Here is a 27,634-nt window from a genome sequence, read left to right on the forward strand (position 1 = left end):
CAGTGAAGGAAGCCGGCAGAATATTGAGTCTGGGAGGTGTTTGGAAACACCAAAACTTGGGGTGTTGTGGTTTCCCCCCTTGCATTTTAGAGGCTGGATATGGGGGGATGAAGACCGCTGTGGGAGCCAACAGAAGCCTCCAAACCCCAGACCTCGAGTCCAGATCACTGAAGGGAAGACAGGAAGTCAGAGAGGAGGGGAAGGGCTAGGAGCAAAGCCTCCGTTTCAAGGTCCCCGCGGGGTGCGGCAGTCGCTCGCGGCCCTCAGACGTGCTCTGCGCTCTAAGGGTCAGCATTTCCTGTTACAGGGCAAGGAGGCCCTCAGGCAGGAGCCCTGGCCCAGACACACTGACCGTGGCTCGCTGTGGCACGTTCTCTGCATGGATCACAGCTTCCATCTCGACTCGTCTTTCCATCCTGCATCTCCGATCTCGGTGCGCACAGAAAGGGGACACAATTCATCAGTTAACAGAGCATGGCCTGGAAAAAACCCAAATACACATTCTGATTCCGTGTAAGGTCACTGGTTACCTTCAAATTCGGGGTAATCAAGTTTAAAAAACTACACTGGCCACACCAGCTCTCCTGTGCGTTGCATGGGAAAACATTACTCTGTTAGGCTACATCAACTTCCTTAGTGTCAGTTATCAATTTTGCAAGTTTAGAACAAGTATATTTATACACAAAGTGTACAAGTTCATATTAACTATTTTTATAGCAAGTGTACTTCTAAAAATTAGACATCCGAAGAATGAATTTTCACCAGCAGTAGCCAAAAAAAAAAAAAAAAAAAAAAAAACCACAACTCCTAGGGCATTGGGCAGGACATGCCTGCATGTGCGGTGTGGGCCAGGCCTGTCCAGTCCACCACGGAAACTCCCCTGTAGATTGACCTTGCTCCACAGTGGCCTCAGCTGCCTTGGCTTTGCAGCATTCTTGAGTTACTTATCACCTACGGTTTAAAGCAAAGCCAAGGCGCAGACCAATGCTCACAGCTTGGCCATTCTGTTCATACAGTTACCACCTTTTGGAGAAAGGGCAGGGTTTTTCATTGGCACTGCTTTATGTCCACTTGGGGCCAATCTCACCATTGATTCAAGGTGCCATGGACTCCTCTGGCATCACAGTGACCTAAGGGCACGGATGTCAGCTCAAGGTTGCCACAGTTCCCTGAGACAGCCAGCCTGGCCCTATCATGGAGGGTGGGCGTGCATTTCAGTTTTTCTAGAGCTGAATGCTAACAGAGGGTTGGTCAGCCACACAGACTCCAGTTCAGGCAGTAGAACAACTGGGAGCAAGGATCTGTGAGGGCGGGAGGGGCACAGCGGGTGCCTTTCTCCAGCTACGTCATGTGGAGCAGTGGAAACGCGTTTAGTCTGGTGCTAAGCCCAACACTCCCTAAGACTATGAATGTGAACTGGAATTCTGGGTGCCCAAATGACAGTTCCTAAATCAAATTTCATAAATAAAATGGATTTCCTCCCGGCTACACCTCAATAAAGCGTTTTCTCTCACTGAAATCCAACTTTGTGAGCTTTAAGGGAAGATGGGCTTCTCTTGGCCTTGTCCAGGAACGGACCCTGTGTGTCTGAACCACAGACACTTGTGGATCATCAATGCTTCATTTCTGGGAGGCTCCTTGAGGCACAGGAGGGCAGTGGCAAGAAACAGTCAGGATCGCCATGAGGCTTCACCAGAGAGTTTCCGTAAGGACTCAAAAGCAAGCCAGTTCTCTTGGAACCTTGGCCTTGCACTTGAAGAAACCATCCTTTTCTCTCATTTTCAAGCTGTCAGCCAATGGCAGTCATCAAGACCCTGAAGACATAACTGCCTCTGGGCTGGACCTAACAGCTTGCTAACACCCTCTTCTGTACTTACATTCGAAGAGAAAGTCATTTCCTGGAACGTATCGATTAAGTGTTTTACTATAACAAGAAGTCATCCAACTTTTTTTATTTCTTTGTTTCAAAATGTCTGGGGGTACCTTTACAGATATGCTATATACGCTATAGAACAGATACAGTAAGCCACACGGAAAACCATGGGTAATAGAACGAGACAGGTAACATTACACAAGTGTACAGAAGCACAATGTTGTAACAGCATGCTCTGTTCATATTGTCTGCTGTTTGCCAGGGAACAAGAATCCAATCAGAAAAGTGGAAAGTAATGGGGCAACATTTTCTGTTCAAATGCCAGATAGTTTGTTCCCACTGCTTGCTGCCCTGAAACCACATAAAACCACCCAAAAGTGCACAGCTAGGTTGTGTGCTTGCTCTGCCACCAAGACTAGATCCACCTGCTTAGGAAGATTCTGAGGCTGGGTACTGATGGCAAGGAGACATACGGAAATCTTAAGACACCAGCACGCTCTGCAGACACACGTCACAGGTGAACAGCGTTGCAGGAATTGTTCTCCCATGAACAGACACACACAGTGGCCCTGCTGTTTGTGAAGGTGACTTGTAGCCAGGTCTCTTCCTCTGTGTGTGACTGCTTTATTAACTCGATCCTCCGCTCTCAGCTCCTGCCTTTCACAGTTGGGCATTGGCTCCCACTCACAATGATGTTCGGGGAAAGCCTCAGCTATCGGCTATATTGGAGGCTCAACAATGGGTTGGCTCCTGGGATCCACGTGGAGTTTTAAATGAATGCCCTTGTGAGCAGTCCACCGTAGGCTCCCTGTCGAGTGCAGTTACAGCAAGGGAGCTGTTTGGTGCCCTGTGCTATGAGCGCCCTGGCATCTGCTGGCCTGTGGGAAAGGGTGCTGCACGGGGGCAGCGGAGATACACGTAGGCTGGTTTCCACGTGTGACCAGTGGCAGTGGGCAGCGAGACGAATCACAGGGTGAGAACAGTCAGTGCCGGGAGGCCCGCACTCACACGTGCCAGATGCGTGTCCTTGTCAGACGACCTTGTCTGTGGGAACAGTGCTCGTGTAGTGTGGGAGAACTTCTGGACAGGCAGGGTGATGGCAGGATGGCAAGGAGGGGGAAGGCACGCTGAGGAGGGTCTCCAGTGACACAGCGGCACCAGGTGCAGCGCCTGCACACTTGGTGCGCTGAGTCAGGCCCCTGCGAGGGAGCAACAGGGAGTGACGCCGTCCTCACAACAGAAAACAGGAACTTTCAGACGCACTTTTGGTCAAAGGAAGAAGGATCAGTCGAAAGGGAGTCCAGCTGTTCCTGTATTTGCCGATTTCACATCCATGGATTCAACCAATCTCAGGTAGTAGTATTTTAAAGAACTGCATCTGTAACGAACATGTGCGGCCTTTTTTCTTGGTATTCCTTAGATAGCACAGCATATTATATTATACCATTTACACTGCATTAGGCATTAAAAGTCATCTAGAGATAATTTGTGTAGGGTGTAGACTGATACTCTGCCACTGTACACAACTCTGTCTATACAGAGTTTGGTAACCTCAGGGGTCCTGGGACCAAATGCACATGGATACTGGGGGGCAGCTGCAGTATTTCAGAGGGCGGGGAAGCCAGCATCACCCAGTGCCCAGATTCCAAACCCCTCGACTCCGAAGAGCTCTGGCAGGCGGTACAGTCTCAGATGATGGTCACTGGTTCTCCTGTTGGCCGCAGCACCTGAAGAGGCTTCAGTTACCAACACGAAACCGCGATGTCCCATCTGAACAGCTGGCCGTCAGCAGCAACTGGCGGCGAAGAAAACACAGAGGCATCTCACGGAGGGGAGGTGCCTGACAGCGTTATTGCTTCTTGCGCTGGGGACACGGCTTTCCTAATGGACTTCAGCGACTCCCCACCTGCAAAGTGATGGCGCTGATTGACTGCAGCCGGGGGATGGGCTATAAACACTGTGGCCCACGGGAGAGCGTTCCTGCACTTTTCTATACTTTTCAAAGTTTGAAAAGAAACCAATGAGAAACTTCTGTAGCCCATCCACATTGTACAAAGCAACAAAAAAAAAAAACTAACAAGCAACGAAGCAACACAGATGTCAACACCAAAAGAATCTGAAAGGCAGCTGGTCCGTAGCACACGCAGACACACACACACACAATACAAAAGGTTCAACCCTTTTACAAATCTCATTGGAAACTTCTTTTGCCTGATTTTTGGAAACAAATTTTACTGAACTGAACAGGCACAGGGATCTGCACAGACCTTGCTGGGGTCCGTGGCTTGGTCATCCTGTGTCCCGAGGAGAAGGCCGAGGGGGAAGCTGTTAACTACAAGCAGGTGCCCTCCGTGCTGGGCAGTCTGACGGGGCTCGGCCGGTGCACCTGGGGGAGTGTTTGGGCTCATCTGCTGCCAGCATGTTCGAGGCAGGGAGGCCCAATACTCCACAGCCCCCATTTCACAAAGTCAACTCCTGTGTGCTCCACGTGACTTAAATGCTGTCCATGGGGCCCCAGAGAAAGGCCAGGTGCAGGATGGGACATCCGTGGTGACATATCAAGCTACTGCCAAAGACACATCGCTCTGCAGCCCCAGAGGCACAGGGTGGCACTTGCCAAAATGCCCAGAATGATACTGGTGGTTTCCGGAAATGGACACGGCCAGAGCACACCAAGCTTCCGTCCATCAGCCTTGCACCCGGATGCACACTGGCCTTCGGATCTGCCTATGCCTCTGAGCTCTGCCTGCCTGGGTTCTCAGCACGCTGCGCCCTTGGCTGCATGCAAAGTCCCTGCCCCAACCTCACACACACAACCAAGCCGTCGACGGCCACAACGGACTGAGAGCACAGGCTGAGGACGACGCCCTGCAGAAGCCCATGCTTCCAGACGGTTTGACCCCGGGCAGGAGAGAGAGAAGCGAGACCATTCTGGAAGAGGTCTCCCCCAGTCTGCTGCAGAACACAGGAGAGGCTTCTGAAAGGAGAAAGGGTTTTTGCAGATTTTAAGAAACGCTTCCATTTGGTGTCAATTCATTACCGAGGTTGTTAGCATCTCTGGGTGAAGATACATGAATACAGGTAATTACACAGATGCGAAATTTAAAGAGAGAAAATGTGAATAAAATAATGAAGCAGTTGAAGAATGTTTCAATGTTTATTTTCGTGTTAAAAATGATGAGTTACCCTGTGGTTATAATATATCTTTATGCTGAGAAATGAAGTCACTTTATTTCCCAAATATTTCCAGAGAAAAAAGAAAAAGGAAGAATTCAAAAGTAATGCAGAGTGAGACCGAACCGTCCCAGGAGGTTCCATCCACAATCCCGACATGAGCACGGCCCTTGCAGGCCACAGCTCTCAGCGGAGTGCATCCACACGTCAGGTCCCACGGCTGCCAATCTCCAGTTTAGCTGTTTTTTGAGTGGGATGTCTGTACATTTAAAAGCTACAGTTTTGCATGCTTTTATTTTAAAATATTTATTCCAATACACTTCTCAGTGTTTCAGCATATTGCGTATATTACATACAAAAATATCTGCTATCCATATTTTAACACAGCTTTCCCACCACCCACACTGTCCCCTTACATGACAGGTGATGCGCAGTACATGACACAGACACGGTTTCAACACGGAGGGCTGCTGAGTCTGTGAGCCATCAGCCACGGCACTCACAGAGCCTGGGGTGGAAAACCCAGCGGTGCCAGTGACACGCAGGATGCCATGAAACCACATGCGGTCACTGCTGTCGTACTGAATGCTTCTGTGATGGGAGGAACTTCTACGGGGGTCTCAACAGCCCAGCTTTTTAGAAGACCCTTTCTAGAAGAGTGAACCAAGAATGTCGATCAAAATGCACAAAGGTGGGCTTTGTAAAACTTAAAAACGAGCAAGGGACAAATGACTCAGCCTACAGGGATGGTGATGGGACAAAAGTGATCGTGTTTTCCCTGTACCCGTGGGTATAAAGGATAGAAAACAGCCGGGGCATCCACTGTCCCTTCTCCGGGTGCACAGGGAGGAGTCTGAGGTTTGTTAGATGTTGTTCTTCTCAAAGAAGCATCCGTCATCTTTGCGTCTTGCTTCTTCTCGATGCCACACACATGCGTGTTCAAACGCCAGTTCTCCAGCACGGTGGCTCCTCCTTGATCCTTGTGTTCTGGCCCCCAAACCAGCACACCAGGACCCTGGGGACAGTGGCTGCACATGTTCCAGATCATGTGGGGCTTCCACATCCTCTGTGGGACCCTGGGGCCCAGCTGGTGCACTCTCTCTCTCTCTCTCCGCCTCCAGGTGGCTCCCTGTGGTGAATTTGAATTCCAATGGGAGAGGAAGGTGTTTCATGAACTGTGTTTGGCTCAGGTTATTTACTGAGATGAGTTAGTTGGAGCTGGCAACCACAGCGACCTAGAAAATCCAAGCAAATGCAAGCCCCCGAGCCAGCCCCCAGAAACTGGATTCCAAAGTTGAATAGTGTATGTCCTTTTCCTCATGATGGTTTAGGTGTGCAGTCTAACAGCTGTGCATCGGCCGGCTGGAAGATGAGCTGACAAACACGTGAAATGTGGTCTGTGGGGTGTATTCTGAGAAGGCAACTCATGAAAATTCTGTAATGCTGGACACTGTCAAAACCAAAGCTGAGAACAACTGACACACACTGTCGGTTCCCACAGGACAGCTTCTCTCTGCTTCCTGGGTACTGACACACACGTGTAGGTACATGTGTTTTCCAACATGTGGGTAGGTTATATGGGAGAAGGGACCCTGCCCTGACCCCTACATTTGGTTTTTACTTTGAACTGATTTGACACAAGTGCATGAATGGCCGGTACGGAGGCGGTATAGCCCTGCTGTCCATGCAAGGCACCTTCAGGACCACGGTCAGCGTCCAGTTCTGCCCATCGAGCTCTCCTATCACAGGAAACGCTCTAGTGCGTCCCCTAAACATGCTCCTGGCAACAGTGGGCACCTCCTTGGCCCCCTAGCAAAGGCATCTCCTCACCTGGAGTCTGACTGCGCCACCTGCTGAGTGTGTGACAGGCAGGCCCCCGCTTTCAGGGATGAATTCCCAGCATCTCTGGAATGTTGGCGCTCCCACAGAGAGAACTGGAGCTGCGTCCGTGAAGATTTCTTCATGCTGCCCTCTTGCTGTAGGGGCCACCTCCCCTCCAAAGCCTCCGAGAAGCCTCTGGCTAACTGGGGAGCTCTTCCAAACAGGTGTCAGTCATCGCTGGGCCAACCCCTGCAGCTAACGCCCGGCTCCCGGCTCCCACCTCCCCGTGAACGGAGACTTCAGGAACCTTACCAGCTTCGTGCTCACAGAATCCACTGAGCACCGGCTCCCGGGGACCAGGCCCACGCACCTGCCATTTCAGCACTGTTCACAAACGCACCGCAAGCCCTCTTCTGGCTGCCACCTTCCCAGAGGAGGCTGGGCCATCACGGTCATGTCCGACACCTCAGTGTCTTTCTCCTGAACAGCTCAGTGCTCAGCCAGCTGGAGCCAGGAGCTGCTCCTGCCTCCTTACCCTGGGCCTTCAGAATTCTGGATTTCTATGGATGCAGACGACTCAGGGAAGCTCAGAATGGGCACGCAAGCCTGGAGTCGACTTCTCTTACATACATCATTGTCGTATTTTGTTCATCTGAAGCTCTTGCATTGCTGGACACCATTCACAATGTTCTTTTTAACTTGAAAATTATGCCGGAATCTTTCTCTTGCCACTTTGACATCATGAAAGCTGAGGGTTTTGCATACAGCTGCCTCCTGAGCGCTGGAACCATCAGTGACATCCAGGAAGTGTCCAGGGCATGGTAGGGGGCGTCGCTTCTGTGCACCAGCACCCACCGTGTCCCCTGAAGGTTTGGTCTCTTCCAGAGCCATGAGAGATCGCGTCCCCTTTTGGTCATGGTATGGATACCTCTTTACATATTGCTAACTGGAAACAGCATCCCACCTACTAAAAAAATCATGTTCCTGTGAGATGAGAATTCACCCTGGAGCTTTTTCCTAGGCAGTTTCCTCTCTGCAGTTTGGAAGACACGCTGTGTGGACCACCAAGTGCGTAAACACGGCCATGCTGGGGTTGGTTCCCCTCAGACAGGCGCCCTGCAGTCCCCTGCAGAGCTTCAAAGATTTGTAACTTTCCTCCAATTCCTTTAAGCTTCATGTAGAAAACTGTAAAGAGACAGCCCTCCCTCAGAGCACGTTAACACATTGAGTAAAACCCCCGTCCCAGTATCCCACAACAAAGTCCAACAACAGAAGGAAACAAGTATGCTTCTTAGGTAGTTTCCCTCGACAACGCAGCGTACAAAACTAGGAAAACTGACAAGAAATAACACAACATGGCAAATCCCAGGGAACAAAACTCCTACAAAAATCAAATGGATCCCAAAGGAAGGACTGAAATTCCTTCTCTTCCTGTTTCAAAAGAAATGGCAGAGGTCAAAGGAACAGGTGCGGGGGGCAAATGTGTATAAAAATAATGAGCAGCGCTCCCAGCACACGAGGGTAGCTACATTCAGCCAGCCTTCACGCACGTCTACACTCAGGCCAGGGGCAGTTAAGTGTCCACTGTGCTTTAAAAGGTCTAGGAATACAAAAATCAACACCCGAATCTTTTCTCCATGTACACGGCCATTTGTCGTGAGATGACTAACAATGTTCGTGGGGGCGGGTTTACTCTCTGCATGGAGTTGGTACCAGGCAGTGCCTAATGCCAATGTCTCACAATTTCTCAGTCCCTACAGGTGGCTGTCTTACAGCCATCTCCTGGCCTGAGACCCTGCAGCACAGCTCTCCGGGCCCCGGACACCTGCTAAGAAAGGGATCCCACCAGACCTCCACAAATGGAGCTCTGTTAGATCATCCCCTATTGCTGATCAAACTCACTGCTCCACCGTTCAAAAAACAGAAGGCATAAAGGTGAATACAAACATAAGAAAGGAGTTACATCTGGTCCTGCAGTCTCTCCATATAGTCTCTGAAGTCTGCTGAGCCCCCCAGCCCCACGTCCTGGCAGACCCACTTGATGTTATCGTCGCTGTCAAACAGAATGGAGTTGGTGTAGGGGCCGCCGTCCTCGGGGAGGATGGTGGTGTAGGAAGTGAACTTGACTCGCTTCCTCTTTGGGCCGGAAGGGTTTACAGGTTCGCTTTTCATGTCTTTCTCGTAGCCATAGTCAGAGGGTCTGAGCAGGTGACTATGGAACGTCTTCTGGGAACTGCCGTTCAGAAGGAAGTTCCTCTCCTCGAACTGCAGCCCCCTGTCCACCACGGTCGTGCACTCCTCCGACGGGAGCGTGATGTCCACCGGGTTCTCCAGGAGCTCCACCTCGTTCCCCAGCCAGACCCAGTCGTGGGAGTGGGGGATGTTGCCCTGCTCACTCACGGCAAACCTTTTGTGTCTGTACTTCCAGGCAAACGCCACACAGTTGATTAAGAAGACCAGGATGGCCAGGCAGAAGACGCAGAGCAGGGCGTACATGCCGATCTCCAGGTCCGTCAGCCCCCTGGAGGTCACCGTAAGGTCACTGGGATTGTTGGGATCTGGCAGCTTCCCCTGAGTGGGGTAGCTGGTGAAGGCATCTGCACCCCCGCTTCGGAGGAACTTCTGATCCTTCGCTTCCACGGGAGGCTGTGGGGTTGTGCTTCTGTTGCGGTCCTGTCGGCCCGCAGGTGCGCCCCGCGGGGGCCACTCCTGAACGGCTCTCTCCTGGTTGCCTCCGCGCTCTATGGAGTTACCCAGGTGGTCTTTGTAGTCTCGACTCACGCCCTCGATGTCGTTGGAGCCTCCTTGGTGCTCACCGGCACTGGGCTCAAATCTGACCTTGACGTTTCCTTTCCCCACGGCAAGAACACTCTTCCTCTTGGTCTTCTGACACGGCTCACTGATCATCATCTCCAACTTAATCAAGGGCCCTTGCCCCTCACCTTCCGCAACCACCACGGGCCACTGGGACTGAAGGTTCGGCTGGACAGACACCACCATTTCATCCAACGATGAGACAGTGACAGAAAAATCCTTGGGATCGTAAATGTCTAAAGGTGTCACCGAACCATCACTGAACAAAATCCAAGAACTGACTATTGCTTCCTAAGGAAAATGAAACCAAAGCATTAGGTTATAACCAGGTTCCTTCAAATTCACAAAGATAAATAAGATTCCCTTTATAAATTCTTTAAGTATATGGAGAAAAAAATAAACATCTATGTTTTATAAACTTGAGCAATTCTTGTCATGCCTTAAACTGGCATCAATTTTGTGCTGACATGCCAGTACTCTGAGGAACAAATAATATACCATAATGAACGCATTCGAGTGTAAATTAATTTATTGCACGCTATACAACAGAATTTGACTTTGACCTTTCTAAAAACATTTTGAAAGATCAGGCAATTTATCTGAATCAATTCCAGGTGCAACTAATCAGGCTCCTGCTCAAGATAGAAACACTTGGAACGTTCTTTCCTGGGCAGCCAGGGCCAGCGGGGCGGCAGAGGCTCTGGGTGGGAGCACGTGGTGAAGGGCGCACCCCGAGCCTGGCTTCCTGGAGCGGCCCGGTGCTCCCACATCTTTACAAATGCTCGGTACAAGAACAAAGGCGGAGAAGAGATTTGCAGTTGACAATAATTGCAGAAAACAGTGGAAATTTGGTGCCTATGAGCTATGCCGGGTTAAGTAGCCAAAATGGAATTTCCAACGATCGAAACCACCTGCTCTGCTTGGCAGAAGGGAAAGGCTGTGCTCTCTCGGTCACGGTCTGGCCCAGGTAAGACCAGCTGGCAATCGAGTGGCATATGTGTGTGAGGCTGTGTGGAAAGCAAACGGCATATGTGCCCGTGGCTGGGTGGAAAGCGTGTCACAGGAAGCTGTGTCTAAGCCGCTGCTATCTTTTCTCAGAGACAGAAAAGTCTGGAGGAGAAGCGAGAAGGAGCTGCGGGAACCAGCGGTCACAGCTCCGAGCGTCTCCCGGCCCCTCTGCAGGGCAGTCACCCGGGGGAGACGCTGTCTCCACTGACCAGGGCTCAGGCCGGGACTCTCACCTGCTGTGGGGCTTGAAGAACGTCCTGGGCTGTTGCTATGGAGACCAAGGCCCTTTTGTCTGCTCTGTGGGGCTGCAGGGAAAGAGATAAGCCAGCCACGAGCTGCACGCCCAGCTCCGCGATGGTGACGCGGTCCTCCAGGACGATCACCGTCTTCTCGGCCAGGATGGAGTCAGAGAGAGGGGACAGCACCTGGAAGGCAAGCGGGAGCCTCGTGTCTGCCCCACTCCACCGAGGTCGCTCTGTCGTGGACAGGGCCCCACCACACCCTCCCGCTCTGACACACGAGGCCGGCTGGAACACACTGGGTAAGTGTTACGCTGTTGTCCAGGGCACCTGGCACCTGGCAGAGTTTCATGAGGGTCACTTTGGCCCACCTGCTTTCCTTTGAGTCACACCATGATAACAGCCATGTATTTTCTAGCACGCACTTGGTTTGACTGAGGGGCAGTTACTAAATCTGCCCCCTTGGGACTGGGCACACTCCTAGGCTTTGAGAACAGAGACTGTGTTAAGCCTTGAAGGAGACCACGCTCAGCCCTCCTCCCCGGCTCAAGTCCCTTCTAGGGGGCAGGCGGACATTCTTCAAGACCACCGTGGAGGCCGTGGTCATCCTTGCACAACAGGTCAACAAAGCAGGACGGAGAGTCACAATGCCCCGCCTAATCCCCCGAGCGTGTCCAGGGCTGGCCGGGAGGAACACACAGGAGGCAGGAGGAGGTCCTAGTAGGGTCCACCCTGAGTCCTGGGACCTGAGAGCATGAGGAAGCATTGCATGCTGCTGTTCCACGGCACCGCTGGCCCCGAAACGCTGAGATCGACCTCAATTCTCCCGCGGACTCAACGCCATCACTGGGCCTCACGCCTAGAGACGTCTCCCAAGCTGGCGGCAGAAGGAAGCTAAGAGGTTGAACATGTGGGTGGGAAGCAGCTTGGCCTTCCTGACGCTGAAGGGGGAGGCAGGGTCCTCTTGGAGGCGACAGTGACCCTGGGCTGCCAGCCATCCGCAGACAGCAACCTCCAGGCTATGGGGAACCAGTTGTTCCAAGGGTGCGAATGAGCTCGAAGCCAATTCCCTCCCCCCTCCTGCAGACACGGGCCTCGCCCAGCCAACACGCCACACACGGAACCCAACCAACCCCACCTGGACGCCTGACCCACAGAACACGAGTCCACAGTGAGTGCCGTTCTCGCGTGTGGATTTGCAGTCATTTGTTTCACGAGAACAGAAAAGTCGCAGAATATGACGTGTCTCAGCCAGCTTTGAGCAAATTAACTTTGGCCACACCCAAAACATGACCTAATTAACTACTGAAAACAACATTTTAAATGTATATGGGGAAATTATGAAAATACACATGCAATGAGACATCTCATAGAACCACATAAATATGTACAACTTAAAAAATGGTTTTTGGGAAAAAAGAAAGTATGCTATACCATTTCCGCATAATTATCCTGCCCAAATTGGCTAGGAATACTCTAGTTTACTATGATAAAATAAAGAGCATTAATCATGGGTTCCTTCTTGTCTTCACTACAAACACATGGCTTTACATTCTTCTGTCAGAATGAGCATTTACGTTTGGTTAAGATGCTGGGCAAAGTGCCTGCGTCCCACGTCAAAGTGCCGGAGTCTGACACCCAGCTCCAGCTCCTGAGAAACAGACCCGGGTCAGCAGTGAGGGCTCAGGCGTAGGTTCCTGCCAGCGCATGGGACAGCTGACTTACGTCCCTGGCTCCCAGCCCCAGCCACTGCAGGCACTTGCAGAGTGACCAGGTGATAGAGGGGTGCTCACTCGCTCGCTCTCCCATAAACATTTTTAAAAATTAGATTTCTTGTCTGGCGTTCAAGGTGTAATAGAACTAAACGATGGAACTTGGATGTGCAGGGGAAGCTAGCTTCCAAAGGTTCTGCCACCTCCCACCAGCAGAGGTCACAGTGGGGAAGACCCCTACACTACGCAGCTCACTCAGCTTTGTCTGCAAAAGGGACTGGACACTTCCCTCAGCTGCGTGTAGCACAAAGCTTGGTTCTCTGACACGAGCGGCAGACAGAGCGGGCGGCCGTACCTGCACGGTGGTGATCCCTGGCTCCCGACCAGCCAGGGTCCTGCCCTCCTGCAGCTGGGCGACTTTTGGCTCCTCCACCTTCATGAACTCGGTCACCAGGTCAGTGATGTCAAACTGCCAGTCGGGGCCCAGCATGTAGGTCAGCTGGCCCAGGTCAGGTGACTCGGTCACAAACTGGGTGAGGACGCGCACCACGGCGTGCTGGTACTGCAGGGAGCACCCACGCCCCTTCTTCTCCTCGTCCTCCTCGTCCTCGCTCTCCCGGGTGGGCCTGGAGCATGAGCAGGACAAGCAGCAGTCAACACCCTCATGGTCAGCGTCCACACCACGGCAGAGGGGGACAGACAGCCGGTCCATTGGCCGGCTCTGCCCAGCCTGACTCACTCACCGTTCGTGGGTTCACTCCTTCGGCAAGCATCGGTCAGCCGCCACCATGTACCGCATGCATGACAGCTGCAGCCCCATTTCTCACAGCCCCAGGTGGGCGGGGCCTCTGCCCCTGGGCTCTGTGACCTGGTCATCGAGCACTACTCCCCACGCAGGGGTGGCGCAGACCCCTAGGCTGGGGTGGGGGTAGGTGGGGAGTGGATCCTGGGGCCCTGAGCTGAGCAGCCGCGTGGGTCCTCGGGTCTGTTCCTCCCCATGGGGCTCAGCCCCTCGCAAGGGCGCCCTGCCTCACTCTGGCACGGACTCGGAAGCTGCCCTTCCCCACAGGTGTGTGAGGGCCCAGGGGACAAGGTGCCAAGACATGCTGGGAAGGGAGCTCTGCTAATTCAGGAGCCAGGGCCTCGTGCTTGGTCCCCACACCCGGCCCCTCCCCCCGCCTGACCACTGTGTGAGGTCAAGGCCCTGGTGGTCTCCAGAGCACCCTGTTGCTACACCGTCCTGCCTACTGAAAACTGCTGCTTGTGACCACTGAGACACGGGCACCATGCGTCTCCCACTGTCACCACTGAGACACGGGCACTGTGTGTCTCCCACTGTCACTGAGACACGGGCACTGTGCATCCCCCACTGTCACCACTGAGACACGGGCACTGTGTGTCTCCCACTGTCACCACTGAGACACGGGCACTGTACATTTCCCACTGTCACCACTGAGACACGGGCACCGTGTATCTCCCACTGTCACCACTGAGACACGGGCACCGTGCGTCTCCCACTGTTATTGAGACACGGGCACTGTGTGCCTCCCACTGTTATTGAGACACGGGCACTGTATGTCTCCCACTGTCCACTGAGACACGGGCACTGTATGTCTCCCACTGTCCACTGAGACACGGGCACTGTATGTCTCCCACTGTCCACTGAGACACGGGCACTGCACATCCCCCACTGTCACTGAGACACGGGCACCGTGTGTCTCCCACTGTCACTGAGACACGGGCACCATGCGTCTCCCAATGTCACCACTGAGACACAGGCACTGTGTGTCTCCCACTGTCACTGAGACACGGGCACCGTGTGTCCCCCACTGTTACTGAGACACGGGCACCGTGCGTCTCCCGCTGTTACTGAGACACGGGTACTGTGCATACCCCACTGTTACTGAGACACGGGCACCGTGCGTCTCCCGCTGTTACTGAGACACGGGTACTGTGCATACCCCACTGTTACTGAGACACGGGCACCGTGCGTCTCCCGCTGTGTGCTGGCTCCTCCCCGACTCTGCTCCTCTTTGTCCTGGCTCATGCTCTCCTCTGACTCCCACCTGCCCACAATCTCCTTGTGCAATCAGCTCTGGTTCTGCAATTCTAGAACCTTCCTCTCCAAAAGAACCTACCGTGCGTCCTCTAACACGGGGACTTCGGTGGCTGCAAGCAGGGGCTGAGTGTCAGTGGCGAGGGAGCGCAGTCGGGCTGAAGAGGCATAAGTCGCGTGTGGAATTCACTCGACCACGTGCCCTGCTCTCCACAGCCATGACGGTCACCACTGACCGGTGACTTCACACACAACAGCCATGCATGATTACCACATGCGATCCTCACAGAGCCCCACAGAGCGAGTAGGGTTGCTGTCCTGAGGGAGCCAGCAGGGTCACACACCCGCCTGGTGCAGACCAGGGTCCAGTGTGTTCTCTCCCTTTCTGTAGCTACCCCCGTCCATGCTCACAGCAACTGGGGGAAAGCAGGCTGGGGTGGTTACTAGGTGGCCGACAACCGCTGACAGCAGGTGTGTATGGCTCCACTGCTTCTCACAACACGCTCAGTTCCTCCCTGCAGGGTCTCAGAAGGAAGTGGCAGCGATGTGGAAAACGCCCATCAGCAACCTGGGTGCCACCCAAAAGGAGGGGTGAAGTCTCATGGGTGAGAGAAAGAATTCTGGGTGACAGAGGGAGGCAGCGCTCACAGGCTGGGGTGATGGCACCCTCCCTCTCACCCCAGCTCTCAGCCTGTCTCTTGAAAGCATCCCAGGGAATTCTCTGCTGGGACCTGGGAGGCCTTCCCTTGCCAAGCTCGGGTAACTAATTAGAGTCGGCCTCACAAGGCAGATGGCAGGTCTGGTCGGACACGCTGGCAGGGCTGTGTCACTGCCACTGCCCACACTGTCCCGCCCCCGCGCCCTCCACCCTCCATTTTAACAATACAGTCCTTTCAGTTATCTCCTTAGGATACTTCAGGTGTCGCATCAGATGATGATGTAATCTCTGCTCAATCTCCAAATATCATGTAAGCAATTCAGGGGTGCTGGCCTCAGAATCCCTGTCGGATAAACATTCACAATGGCCGGCTTCCGGGGGTGCCACAGGATCCCTGTGTGGCGTGGCATCTCCAGGATCCACGCTTCTCCCCACAGTCGGCTCAGGCAACCTGGGCCCTCTCCATGTTGCTCCTGGAAACACCTGCCGCTGCCGCCCACTGCCCATCCCCCGCAGGCTCACAGTAAGGTAGGCGAAACGGCTGCACCCCGCCAGCGGCACCCCCGCGGTGTCCCAGGGCGCGCGCACTGCCTGGCGATGGCGGCGATGCCTCGGTTTGTGTAAGGAGACTTTGGGGTTTGTGCAGTGATGGAATCAGCTGAGGGCAAGCGTCTCAGAGCACACACACACACCGCCCGCCCTCCACTGAGTGAAGCGTCTCTGTCCCTTCTCCAACAGTGCACAACAGCGTCAGAGTCCACAGCAGCCTCCTGTCGGCTCTTGGTTGCGAGGGGCCCACGGCTGCTCACGGAGTGCTCCGCAGAGGAACTCTGACGACAGCGGTGGCAAGGCCGGGCTCGTGGCTGGAGCCACCACTTCTCACCACCAGCCGGGGCTGGGCAGGCTGCTCGGGTCCTGTGGCTGCAGGTCTGAGGGCCCACTCCCTGATTCAGCTCTGAGACACCACCGTGCTCCTTGGCACCAACTGCGCCGGCTTGTACGCCAGCACCACACAGCCAAGCTGCTCTCAGCCTCGGAGCGCTGCGTCCCCAGACGCTGACGGCTGGAGGGGACCTGCTCCCCGGGGTCCACCCGAGCCGGGAGCCCACCTCAGGTCGCTTGATTGCGATGGTATCACCATCTGTGGTTTCTTGACAGCACTACCAGGTCAGCGCTTGCCCAAGCAGGACATGGGTCATCTCTGGTCATCTTTCAACTCATTTGACTGAACTCTGGGGACAGCCTCTCGGTAACACTTGCAGGGGAAGAGACAGGAACAGAGGACTCACGCCACTTGTGCAAGGTTCCCACCACTCCACGTGGGAGAACCGGGGTCAAACGTAAGCCCCTGAACCCAGCTTCTGAACCCACAGTGAACCACTGCACTGTGCCCCAGGGACAACGCTGACACTGACAAGCAGGGAAACTGGGAGGGGCACAGGGATCTCACAGCAGGGAAACGAGGAACGGAAAGTGCCCACATCCTGCAGGCGCGTCTCCTGCTAAGTGCCTCTCCCCTGGCGCATCGCCCCCTGAGTCCTGGCGGCCACTCCAGAGGGGTCAGCCCTCCTGCTAGCGTGGCTGCTGTTTCTCCACGGCAGCCTCCTCAGGTCCAGGGCAGCCAGCCGAGTCAGAGCCGGGTGAGGCCCGAGCCCCGACCAGTCACCCGCAGTGGGGTCGCTTCCCTGACAGTCAGCTCACCCCCTCAGAGACCTGCCCCCCAGTCCTCACCTTTGTTAGGGGCCAGCGGGATCCTCCAGCCCTGACCTGCCCCCGCCCCCCCAATCCTCACCTTCTGTTAGGGGCCAGCGGGATCCTCCAGCCCCGACCTGACCCCCCATTCCTCACCTTCTGTTAGGGGCCAGCGGGATCCTCCAGCCCCGACCTGGGCCCCCCAATCCTCACCTTCTGTTAGGGGCCAGCGGGATCCTCCAGCCCCGACCTGGGCCCCCCAATCCTCACCTTCTGTTAGGGGCCAGCGGGATCCTCCAGCCCCGACCTGGGCCCCCCACCCCCCGTTGCCCCAGTTCCTCACCTTTGTTAGGGGCCAGCGGAATCCTCCAGCCCCGACCTGCCCCTCCCCGTTCCTCACCTTCTGTTAGGGGCCACCGGGATCCTCCAGCCCCGACCTGCCCCCCACATTCCTCACCTTCTGTTAGGGGTCACCAGGATCCTCCAGCCCCGACCTGCCCACCCTGTTCCTCACCTTCTGTTAGGGGCCAATGGGATCCTCCAGCCCCGACCTGGGCCCCCCCGTTCCTCACCTTCTGTTAGGGGCCAGCGGGATCCTCCAGCCCCGACCTGCCCCCCCCATTCCTCACCTTCTGTTAGGGGCCACCGGGATCCTCCAGCCCTTGATCTGGCTCAGCTCCGTGTCCGAGATTTCGATCTGCAGGGGCAGCCGGGGCGCCCAGACGGTGACCTCCAGCTGGGAGGTGAAGTGCTGGTGGGTGAAGTTCACTATGGTGTCCACTTTGCTCTTCATCTCCTTCCCGTTCACGAAAATGGAATCACAGTTGTCGGAAACCTTGGAAGAAGAGGCAGAAGCCCGAGATGCAGCAGCAGGAAGAGCACGGGCCGAAACCGACAGCGGGGAGACGCCCAGGGCCAGCAGCAGCCCTGACTCCGTGAGCACCAAGGCACGCGGGACGTGGCTGCACAGAAGGTAACTTGTAGGCCTGGTCAGTGACCCGACCCGATAGGCAGATTCCAGGAAAACCGTTTTGTACCACGAAATACTGACAAGTAAAACCATAAGCATACTTTAATGAAGTCACATAACCGCTGCCGTGTGTGTGTGTGTGTGTGTGTGTGCGCGCGTGTGCGTGTGTTTTCTTTATCTTTCCTTTTTTATGTAACAAACACCACTAATCAACCCCCAGGTGCATCTTATTTCATTCTTGCACAAAAGGTGCATAAAAGGTTTTTATGTTACTAAAAAGCTACTTTATTCAAGCCATAAAGATTTTCTGAAAAAATCAAGAGAGCTCCGCACTCGATTAAAACACTCGTGACACACTGCAGACATCCAGTAATTGGGTTTCCCCCATTGAACTAGACTTCTGCAGAGTGTGGCTGAGGAGGCAGCATTCTGAGAGTCTCGTGACGCGGCACGTGGGGTACCCCGTCAGCATGCGCCAGCAGGTCGGGGACTGGAGGGTGGGAGCCCCCATTTCACTGCACATCTTGCAGACAGGCAACACAATGTTGCTTTCTCTCCTGAACCACCAGGAAAATGCACTGTGTGTCTTGGGGGGAAGGGAAGGAGGGAGCAAAGACCACGTTAGCAGCCTAAGACAGCAAACATGCCCTCCATCTGCCGCAGAGTCACAGATCTCAGTTCACAGAGGAAGACACCAAAGCCCAGAGGCCCACTCCAAACTCAAAGAAATAAGCCCACACCCCAGCCCCGCAGATGGCACTGACACGGATGTCTCCATCCACTCAAAAGGAAGAGACCAGCTTCCCGCTACCCAGCCCTGTTGGCGACTCAGCGGTTCACCACACCATGGCATCAAAGACCAAGGGGAAATAACCAAGGGGACACTTGAAGCTCACTGCATCCCCAGTCACGGAGACACACATGGTCACGCCCACTTCCCCGTACCAACAACACGTTCGGAGATGCTGAACTGACCTAAGCCACTAACTGGAAACCACAGTGGCTCTGATTCGGTGACCCAGCCCACAAAGCAGGAACAGGGTTGCTGGGAGCACCCATGAGGCTGGCTAGGCCAACTTCCAGGCCTTTCTGTTCCTGTGTGACACCAAGGCCCCAGTCCCGCCCCTCCAGCCTCCCCTCACTGAGCAGCAAATCTGCCCCCCGATGGTGCTGAGCGGGCAGCGTGTCTCATCCCCTGCATTCCTTGGGGGTGGAAAACAGTATTTCTTTAACCTCTGCAATTTTAGCACAAAGAATCCACTCTCCCTATGCCTCTCTTTGGTTAGCTTTTAAAAGACAGAGAAGAAAAACGATGACCCAAGCAAATCAGCTATCTTTCAAGGAATGATCGGGGGACTTCAGTCTGCATGACTGTGCCCAGGATGGTAAAAAGAACAATCTGACAAGATTTCCATTGAGAGCAGAAAATGGAGCGGCTGCTCATGTTCTCATTCTAAGTCCCAGGACGCTGACACAGTGACGGCCTGACTGCCATCCATCCAGGTACTTAGAAGGGGGCTGGGAGCCCCTGCCTTCCCACGGGGGCCCTGCCCCGGGAGAGGGGGCTGGGAGCCCTGCCTTCCCACGGGGGCACTGCCCCAGGAGAGGGGGCTGGGAGCCCCTGCCTTCCCACGGGGGCACTGCCCCGGGAGAGGGGGCTGGGAGTCCTTTAAGGCTTAAGACTCAGAGAGCCCCTCCCCCGGGCCTCCAGGCTCCATGCTGCTAGGTCTGACACGCACGCCTGCTTCCTGAGGAGGTGGCTCCCTCAAGGAGGAAGGCTGCCATGGATGCTTTGGGGGGCTGTGCCCTCGCCTTCTCCCGGCTCAGGTGGCTCTCATACTGCTAAGACGTTTCCAGTCCTCCTCCCTCTCAACTCTCCTCCATCTGTGGAAAAGTCTCTTCCTCCTTTTGGACTGCTACTGCCACTCCCAGCCGCAGGCCCACTTCAATCCCTGGATCGCAGCCCTCTGAGGAGCACATCAGTTTGGGAGACCAGCGACCTTTTCGAAACATAAAGAAGGAAATCACAGTCATTGTCTCCGCCCCCTTGAGAGGACAGGCAGAGACCCGACCTGCCCACCCCTCAGGCCTTGAGGGGGCAGCCCCGCAGAAAAAGCAGCTAATTAAAAATGCAACCAAGTGAGGGGCCTTAGCCATTCTGTGTGCTGAATAGCGTTTGAGATTTTTCTTATGGGATAATCATACCCTTTAAAAAAGGGGGGCGTGGCCCTCATCCTTAAGGAATTCAATTAAAACAGCTCAATACGGCTAAGCGCATTGCGTGCCTGTGCCTGAAGTGCATGGCAATGTACAGGGGATATGAGTGACAGGTACACAGAAACCAGTTCCTCACCCCAGGGACCCCCGTTGCAGTCCACCCTCGGTACCTGTCAACTCCATACTTGTGAATTCACCTATTTGCCAAACACTGTTTGTAATCCCAAAATCGATACTCCAGGTGCTCGGGCGGGCATTGGTAGGAATGCAGATCTGTGAGAACCCTGACTCAGCTGCCCAGGCCCAGGGCCCAGCTGAGGTCACCCAGGCAACTCTGCCTTCGTGTCGGCTCTCAGAGAGGACCACAGCCTGGCGAGGAGCAGGGGCGGGGGTGCTGCAGGCGAGAGAGCCGGGGCAGCCTGGCGAGGACCAGGGGCAGGGGTGCTGCAGGCGAGGCCCCGGGGCAGCCTGGCGAGGACCAGGGGCAGGGGTGCTGCAGGCAAGGCCCCGGGGCAGCCTGGCGAGGACCAGGGGCGGGGGTGCTGCAGGCGAGAGAGCCGGGGCAGCCTAGCGAGGACCAGGGGCAGGGGTGCTGCAGGCGAGAGAGCCGGGGCAGCCTGGCGAGGACCAGGGGCAGGGGTGCTGCAGGCGAGAGAGCCGGGCAGCCTGCGAGGAGCAGGGGCAGGGGTGCTGCGGGCGAGAGAGCCGGGCAGCCTGGCGAGGAGCAGGGGCAGTGGGTGCTGTGGGGTGCTGCAGGTGAGGCCCCGGGGCAGCCTGGCGAGGAGCAGGGGCAGGGGTGCTGTGGGCGAGGCTCCGGGGCCCGGGAGTTTGCGTCCCTCCTCTGGTGCCTGGGAGTGGAGTGGGGACGCTCAGACAAGCCACGTGACACGTCTGCACTTTGGCTTCTCCTTTGTAAAATGAAGAGATTCTCACAGGATGAGTTGCTTGGGCATTTAGGATTATACAGTCTGCAGGAGAGTGTGTGTGTTTATGAAGGGTTTCCAGAAACCCTTGTGAAAGGGCATATTATGAAAATACTGCATAAGTACTTAAAATTTGTTGCATTACCTTCTAATTACATTTTCTGTGAACATTTTGAAGCCTATCATATATTCTAGAAGCAATGGGTCTGGGCACGAGGATTCTGTATCACAGTGACACTGTAGCTACTGCACGCAGTGGGAACTGGCCAGGGTAGACGTCATTCGCCCCTCGTGGCTGCAGCCGTCTCCCACCTCTGCACCCGCTGAGCCCCGCAGGAACCCTGAGCTGGGGACCGGACCCTCCTCTGTCCACACTAGATGCAGCCCAGAGGAAAGGACCCCATGCGTGTGACAAGCGGGGTCAGCAGTGACCGCAGACTGCCGGCCAGGGCTGTGTGCAGCTCTCAATGCTCCCCAGGTGGTGCCATACCACACCTGTCACCATCCCAGCCACTGAAGAGCCTGACCGGGCCCTGAGACTGTGCCAGCCTCCCTCTCTGGCCTCACCTGCAAACCTCGCCTCCTCCCTGTGCTCCCTGAGTTCAACCCCTCCCAGGACCTTCCCCCATCCTTCCAGGACCATGCTCTTGTGTCCCGCGGGTCTGAGGCATTCGTAACTGGTCATCCTACTAGTCATCTAACGACGTGCCTTCCTGCTAGTCCTCCAACGACAGGCCAGCCCCTCTGCCCAATGCATACCTGCACCTGCTCCTCTCCTAGTGCTAACAGCGTCTTCTTTAGAAAACCCACGGATGGCGGAGTAGGGAGGGAGCTGACCGCTCTAGTCTGGGAGACAGTTAGGAAAAGTGAAGAGAGTGCAGTCTCAGGGAAGAGTTAGAGAGAAGAGGGCAGAGGCAACCCCTCACGAATTAGAGGGCCACAGCAGACCTACGAGGAGGGTGTGGATGCGCACAACTCAGGACCCCAGCGGCCAGCTCTGCACCAGCTCCAGAGAGAGGTGAGACCAGACTGCAGCAGCCTAAGCCACTGCCGATAAAGCTGCAGGAAAAGCCTGGTGAGAATCTGGCTTGGAGCCCCATGGAGGACAGTGGACCTGCCAAGCCAGAGGAAAAGGGGGGGGGGGGCACGCTTCTCTCTCCAAGCACCCTGCAACAGCGTCCTGGAACAAGCCAAGAGAGAGCAGGCGCCATTTTGGACACACATAACAGCTGCACCAGCTCGTGTCCTTGCTCAGCAACCAGCAGCGCGTAGACTCCTGAGTCTGGCGGGGAGCACGGACAGGGGCTGGGTGCTCCTGACTGTGGGAGGCTTGTGTGCCAGGACTGTGAAAACACTGAGGCTGCGTGGGAAGGCTCGGGGTGTGGCTGGGACTGTGGGCAGTCTCGGGAGGCTCCACACGCTCAGGGCTCCGTGGTTCCCTGGAGAGGGACACTGCTGGGGACTCTGCTTACCCTGAGCACTGCACAGATCCTTGTGCGCTCCCTGTAGAAGTGCAGACGAATATTATGCCCACTGGGGCTAGCGCCCAGGCACTGGTCTCCTTAGAAGAGAGGAAATGAGCTAAGTCTACTCCAACAGAACAGAAAACTACCCCTCTGATTTAATATAAAAAAAGAGGAGATTTACCATGCCTAACCTGGGTTTAACCTTAACACCACCTTCACCTTGGAGCACGGAACAGAGCGCTCGGCCACAGCCACCACACGCCTCTAGGTATTCCCTAAAAGCAGACACTCCGGTAATCCACACAGACTTGGTCCAAAGACAAAAGATGCCACAGCAAGACAAACAAAAAAGACCCAACGAGTATATCCACAAATGCCGAATGACAAACGCACCAATTCAAGAAACAAGAATGAATTACACAACATGAAGCCCCCAGAACACAACACTTCAATACTAGATTATGAAGAAAAGGAAATCAAAAAATTGATCATAATATTACTTAGAAGTAATCAGAAGCAAATGCATGAACTAAAGAAATCCATACACGACATGAAAGAAAATTTCTCCCCCGAAATTGAGATCTTAAAGAGAAAGCAAAATGAAATCTTGGAAATGAAGAATTCAATAGAACAAATAAAAAATGCAGTGGAAAGCCTTAACAACAGAATCAATGAAGCTGAAAAAAGAATGTTAAATTTAGAAGACAAATGACAGGAAATTATATAGACAAAAAATAAGAAAATGAAAAAAGAAAACTAGGAAACATTGTTGGGAATCTACAGGATACTATCAAACGACCCAACATACAAGTTCTAGGAGTTCCTGAAGGCATGGAAAGAGAAAAAGGATTAGAAGGCTTTTTTAGTGAAATAGTAACAGAAAATTTCCCCAATTTGGAGAAAGAAAGACATCCAAGTACAGGAAGCACACAGAATTCCTAACAGACATGACCAGAAAAGATCTTCACCGTGATGCATTGCAATCAAACTCTCCACAGTAAAATATAAAGAAAAGATTCTAAAATGTGCAGGAGAGAAACTCCAGATTACTCTCAGAGGAGCTCCAATTAGACTCACAGCTGACTTCTCATCAGAAACCCTACAGACTAGAAGAGAAAGGCAAGATGCAGTCCAAGTCTTAAGAGAAAAAAAACTGTCAACCCAGAAGACCGTACCCTTCAAAGCTATCATTTATGAGTGAAGGTGAAAAAAAGACCTTCCACCACAGACAGAAACTGAAAGAATTTGTCACCACATATGCAGCCTTAGAAAAGATGCTTGAGGATGCACTGCACACAGAAATACAGAAACATGGTTACCACTGTGAAAGAAGGTAAAGGAAGGAACTCTCCCAGGAAAAGTGCAAAGGAAATCCAAAGTAAAACATGAGAATATTTACGGAAAAATGGCAGGGCAAAGTCGTTACTTATCAATAATCACCTTGAATGCAAATGGCCTCAACTCTCCAGTTAAAAGACACAGACTGGCTGAATTAATTAGAAAACAAAACCCATCTAATTGCTGCCTACAAGAAGCACACTTCACCAACAAAGATGCACACAGACTGAAAGTGAAAGGATGGAAAAAGATGTATCATGTTAACAGAAACCAAAAAAGAGCTGGTGTAGCCATCTGTTATCAGACAAAATAGATTTTAACACAAAAATGGTTAAAAGAGACAAAGAAGGACACCATGTAATGATTAAGAGATCAATTCAACAGGAAGATGTAACTATTATAAATGTGTATGCACCTAATTACAGGGCACCTGACTATTTAAAATAAATTAAGGGATTTAAAGAGAGATTTAGACTCCAATACAATAACGGGGGACTTCAATGCCCCACTTTCAGCAATGGACAGATCAACCAGACAGAAAATCAGCAAGGAAACAGCAGTTAATCGACACCATAGACCAAATGGACCTAACATAGCTACAGAACTTTCTATCCTACAGATGCAGAATACACATTCTTCCCACCAGTGCATGGAACTTTCTCTAGGACTGACCACATGCAAGGCCATAAAACACATCTCAGCAAATTCAACAAAATGGAAGTCATATCATGCATCTTCTCAGACCACAATGCAATGAAGCTGGAAATCAGCAAATCTGGAATCTCTAGAACATGCACAAACACATGGAGACTGAACTACAGGCTCCTGAATGAACAGCAGATTACAGGGAAATCAAAAACTTTCTGGAAACAAATGAAGATGACAACACAACATATCAAAACGTATGAGATACAGCAAAAGCAGGGTTGAGAGGAAAGTTTATAGCGAGTGGTGCCTACACCAAGAAATTAGAAAGGTACCAAATAAATGAGCCGTCAGTACATCTCAAGGATCTAGAAAACAACAGTAAACCAAAGCCAAAACTAGTAGGAGAAAGGAAATAATTAAAATTAGAGAAAAAATAAACAAAATTGAAACAAAAAATACAAAAGATCAGCAAAACAAAGAGCTGGTTTTAAAAAAAAAAAATAAACAAAATTTATATACCATTGGCACAACTAACCAAAAAAAGGAGAGAGAAGACTAAAATCAATAAAATTAGAGATGAAAAAGGAAATGTAACAACATACACCACAGAAATAAAAAAGAATCATCAGAAATTACTACAAAGAGCTGTATGCCAACAAATCAGGAAACCTAGAAGAAATGGATAGATTCCTGGACACATACAACCTACCTAAATTGAGCCATGAAGACACAGGAAACCTAAACAGACCCATAACCAATTTGGAAATTGAATCAGTAATAAAGACCCTCCCAACAAAGAAAATCCCAGGACGGGATGGTTTCACTACTGAATTCTACCAAACATTTAAAGAAGAATTAATTCCAATTCTTCTCAAGCTTTCAAAACAATTGAAAGAAGGAAATTCTCCCAAATTCTTTCTATGAAGCCAGCATCACCTTAATTCCTAAACCTGAAAAGGATGCAACAGAGAAAAAGAACTACAGACCAATTTCCCTGATGAACATAGATGCAAAAATCCTCAATAAAATTCTAGCCAATTGAATCCAACAACACATCAGAAAGATCATCCACCCAGACCAAGTGGGATTTATCCCTGGTATGCAGGGATGGTTCAAGATTCACAAATCAATGAGATACATCACATTAACAGACTGAAGAACAAAAACCATATGATTATCTCAATAGACGCAGAGAAAGCATTTGATAAAATACAACACACTTTTATGACAAAAACTCTAAACAGCTTCAGTATTCCTCAGCGCAATCAAGGCAATTTATGACACACCCACAGCCAACAACATATTGAATGGGGAAAAGTTGGAAGCATTCTCACTGAGATCTGGTACCAGACAAGGATGCCCAAGGTCACTGCTATTCAATATAGTTCTCTCTCTCTCTCTCTCTCTCTCTCTATATATATATATATATATATATATATATATATATATATTCACAATAGCTATCAAAAAAATCAAATGCCTTGGAATAAATTTAACCAAGGATGTCAAATATCTCTACAATGAGAATTACAAAACATTAAAGAAACAAACAGAATAAGATACAAAAAAATGGAAAAATCTTCAATGTTCATGGATTGGATGAATCAATATCATCAAAATGTCCATTCTTCCAAAAGCAATTTATAGATTCAATGTGATACCAATCAAAAAACAAAGACATTCTTCTCGGATCTGGAAAAAAATGCTGAAATTCATATGGAGGCATATGAGACCTCAAATAGCTAAAGTAATCTTATACAACAAAAATAAAACTGGAAGCATCACAATACCAGATTTCAAGACATACTGCAGAGCAGTTATAATCAAAACAGCCTGGTATTGGTACAGCAACAGATGGACAGAACAATGGAACAGAACAGAAATGCCAGAAATCAGTCCAAGCATCTACAACCAACATCTACAACCAAGGAGCTAAAACCAATTCCTGGAGCAAGGACAGTCTCTTCAACAAATGGTGCTGGGAAAACTGGATCTCCACATGCAGAAGTATGAAGCAGGAGCCCTGACTTATACCTTACACAAAAATCCACTCAAAAATGGATTAAGGACATAATTCTATGACCCAATACCATCAAACTATTAGAGAACATTGGGGAAACTCTGCAAGACACTGGCACAGGCAACGACTTCCTGGAAAAGACCCCAGAGGCACAGCAGTCAAAGCCAGAATTCACAGACGGAATTACATAAGATTGAGCAGCTTCTGTACTGCAAAACACACACTCAGGAAAGCGAGGAGGCCACCAACAGAATGGGAGAAATTATTTGCAAACTATGCAACTGACAAAGCATTTATAACCAGACTATATAAAGAGATCAAGAAACTCAACAACAGCAAAACAAATAACCCAGTGAAAGAAATGGGCAAAAGACTTAAATAGATATTTTTCAAAAGAGGAAATCCAAATGGCCAACAGACACATGAAAAAATGCTCAAGATCACTAGCTATCAGGGAAATGCAAATCAAAACCACAATGAGGTTTCATCTCACCCCAGTTAGAATGGCTCACATTCAGAAATCAACAAACAACAAGTGCTGGCAAGGATGTGAGGAAAAAGGTACCCTAATCACTGTTGGTGGGAATGTAAACTGGTAAAGCCACTATGGAAGACAGTATGTAGATACCTCAGAAATCTGAATACAGATCTACCATATGACCCAGCCATCCACTCTGGGAGTTTACCCAAGGGAAATGAGGTCAGCATATGAAAGAGCTCTCTGCACCCCCTTGTTTACTGCAGCTCAATTCACAATCGCTGAGATATAGAACCAACCCAAATGCCCGTCAACTGAAGACTGGATCAAGAAATTATGGGATATGTACACTATGGAATACTACACAGAAGTAAAAAAAAATGAAATCCAGTCATTTAAAACAAAATGGATGAATCTGGAAAACATCATACTTAGTAAAAAAAAAAAAAAAAAAGCCATTCCCAAAAATACAAATACCATATGTTCTCCCAGACCAGTGATAACTAATAGATTGTACCTAAAATGCA

General features: G+C 51.9%; 1 protein-coding gene across 4 annotated transcripts in view; it reads right to left on the reverse strand.

The window, feature by feature from the left end:
* Nucleotides 1-815: 815 nt before the first annotated feature.
* LOC103345010 (transmembrane protein 132B) overlaps nucleotides 816-27,634 on the reverse strand; it is a 365,066-nt gene continuing 338,247 nt past the window's right edge. For 2 of the 4 annotated variants that reach the window (XM_070066053.1, XM_070066051.1), the window contains exons 6-9: nucleotides 17,677-17,882; nucleotides 12,997-13,267; nucleotides 10,924-11,115; nucleotides 819-9,973 (exon numbers count right to left, since the gene is read on the reverse strand). In XM_070066053.1, the coding sequence (XP_069922154.1) occupies nucleotides 8,828-9,973; nucleotides 10,924-11,115; nucleotides 12,997-13,267; nucleotides 17,677-17,882 (1,815 nt within the window). In that variant the 3' untranslated portion in view covers nucleotides 819-8,827. Of the gene's footprint in view, nucleotides 9,974-10,923; nucleotides 11,116-12,996; nucleotides 13,268-17,676; nucleotides 17,883-27,634 lie in introns of all 4 variants that reach the window. The other 2 variants (XM_070066054.1, XM_070066052.1) reach the window with 2 other exon arrangements.

Source organism: Oryctolagus cuniculus, chromosome 21 (assembly GCF_964237555.1).
Source record: "Oryctolagus cuniculus chromosome 21, mOryCun1.1, whole genome shotgun sequence".
NCBI classification, from domain to species: domain Eukaryota; kingdom Metazoa; phylum Chordata; class Mammalia; order Lagomorpha; family Leporidae; genus Oryctolagus; species Oryctolagus cuniculus.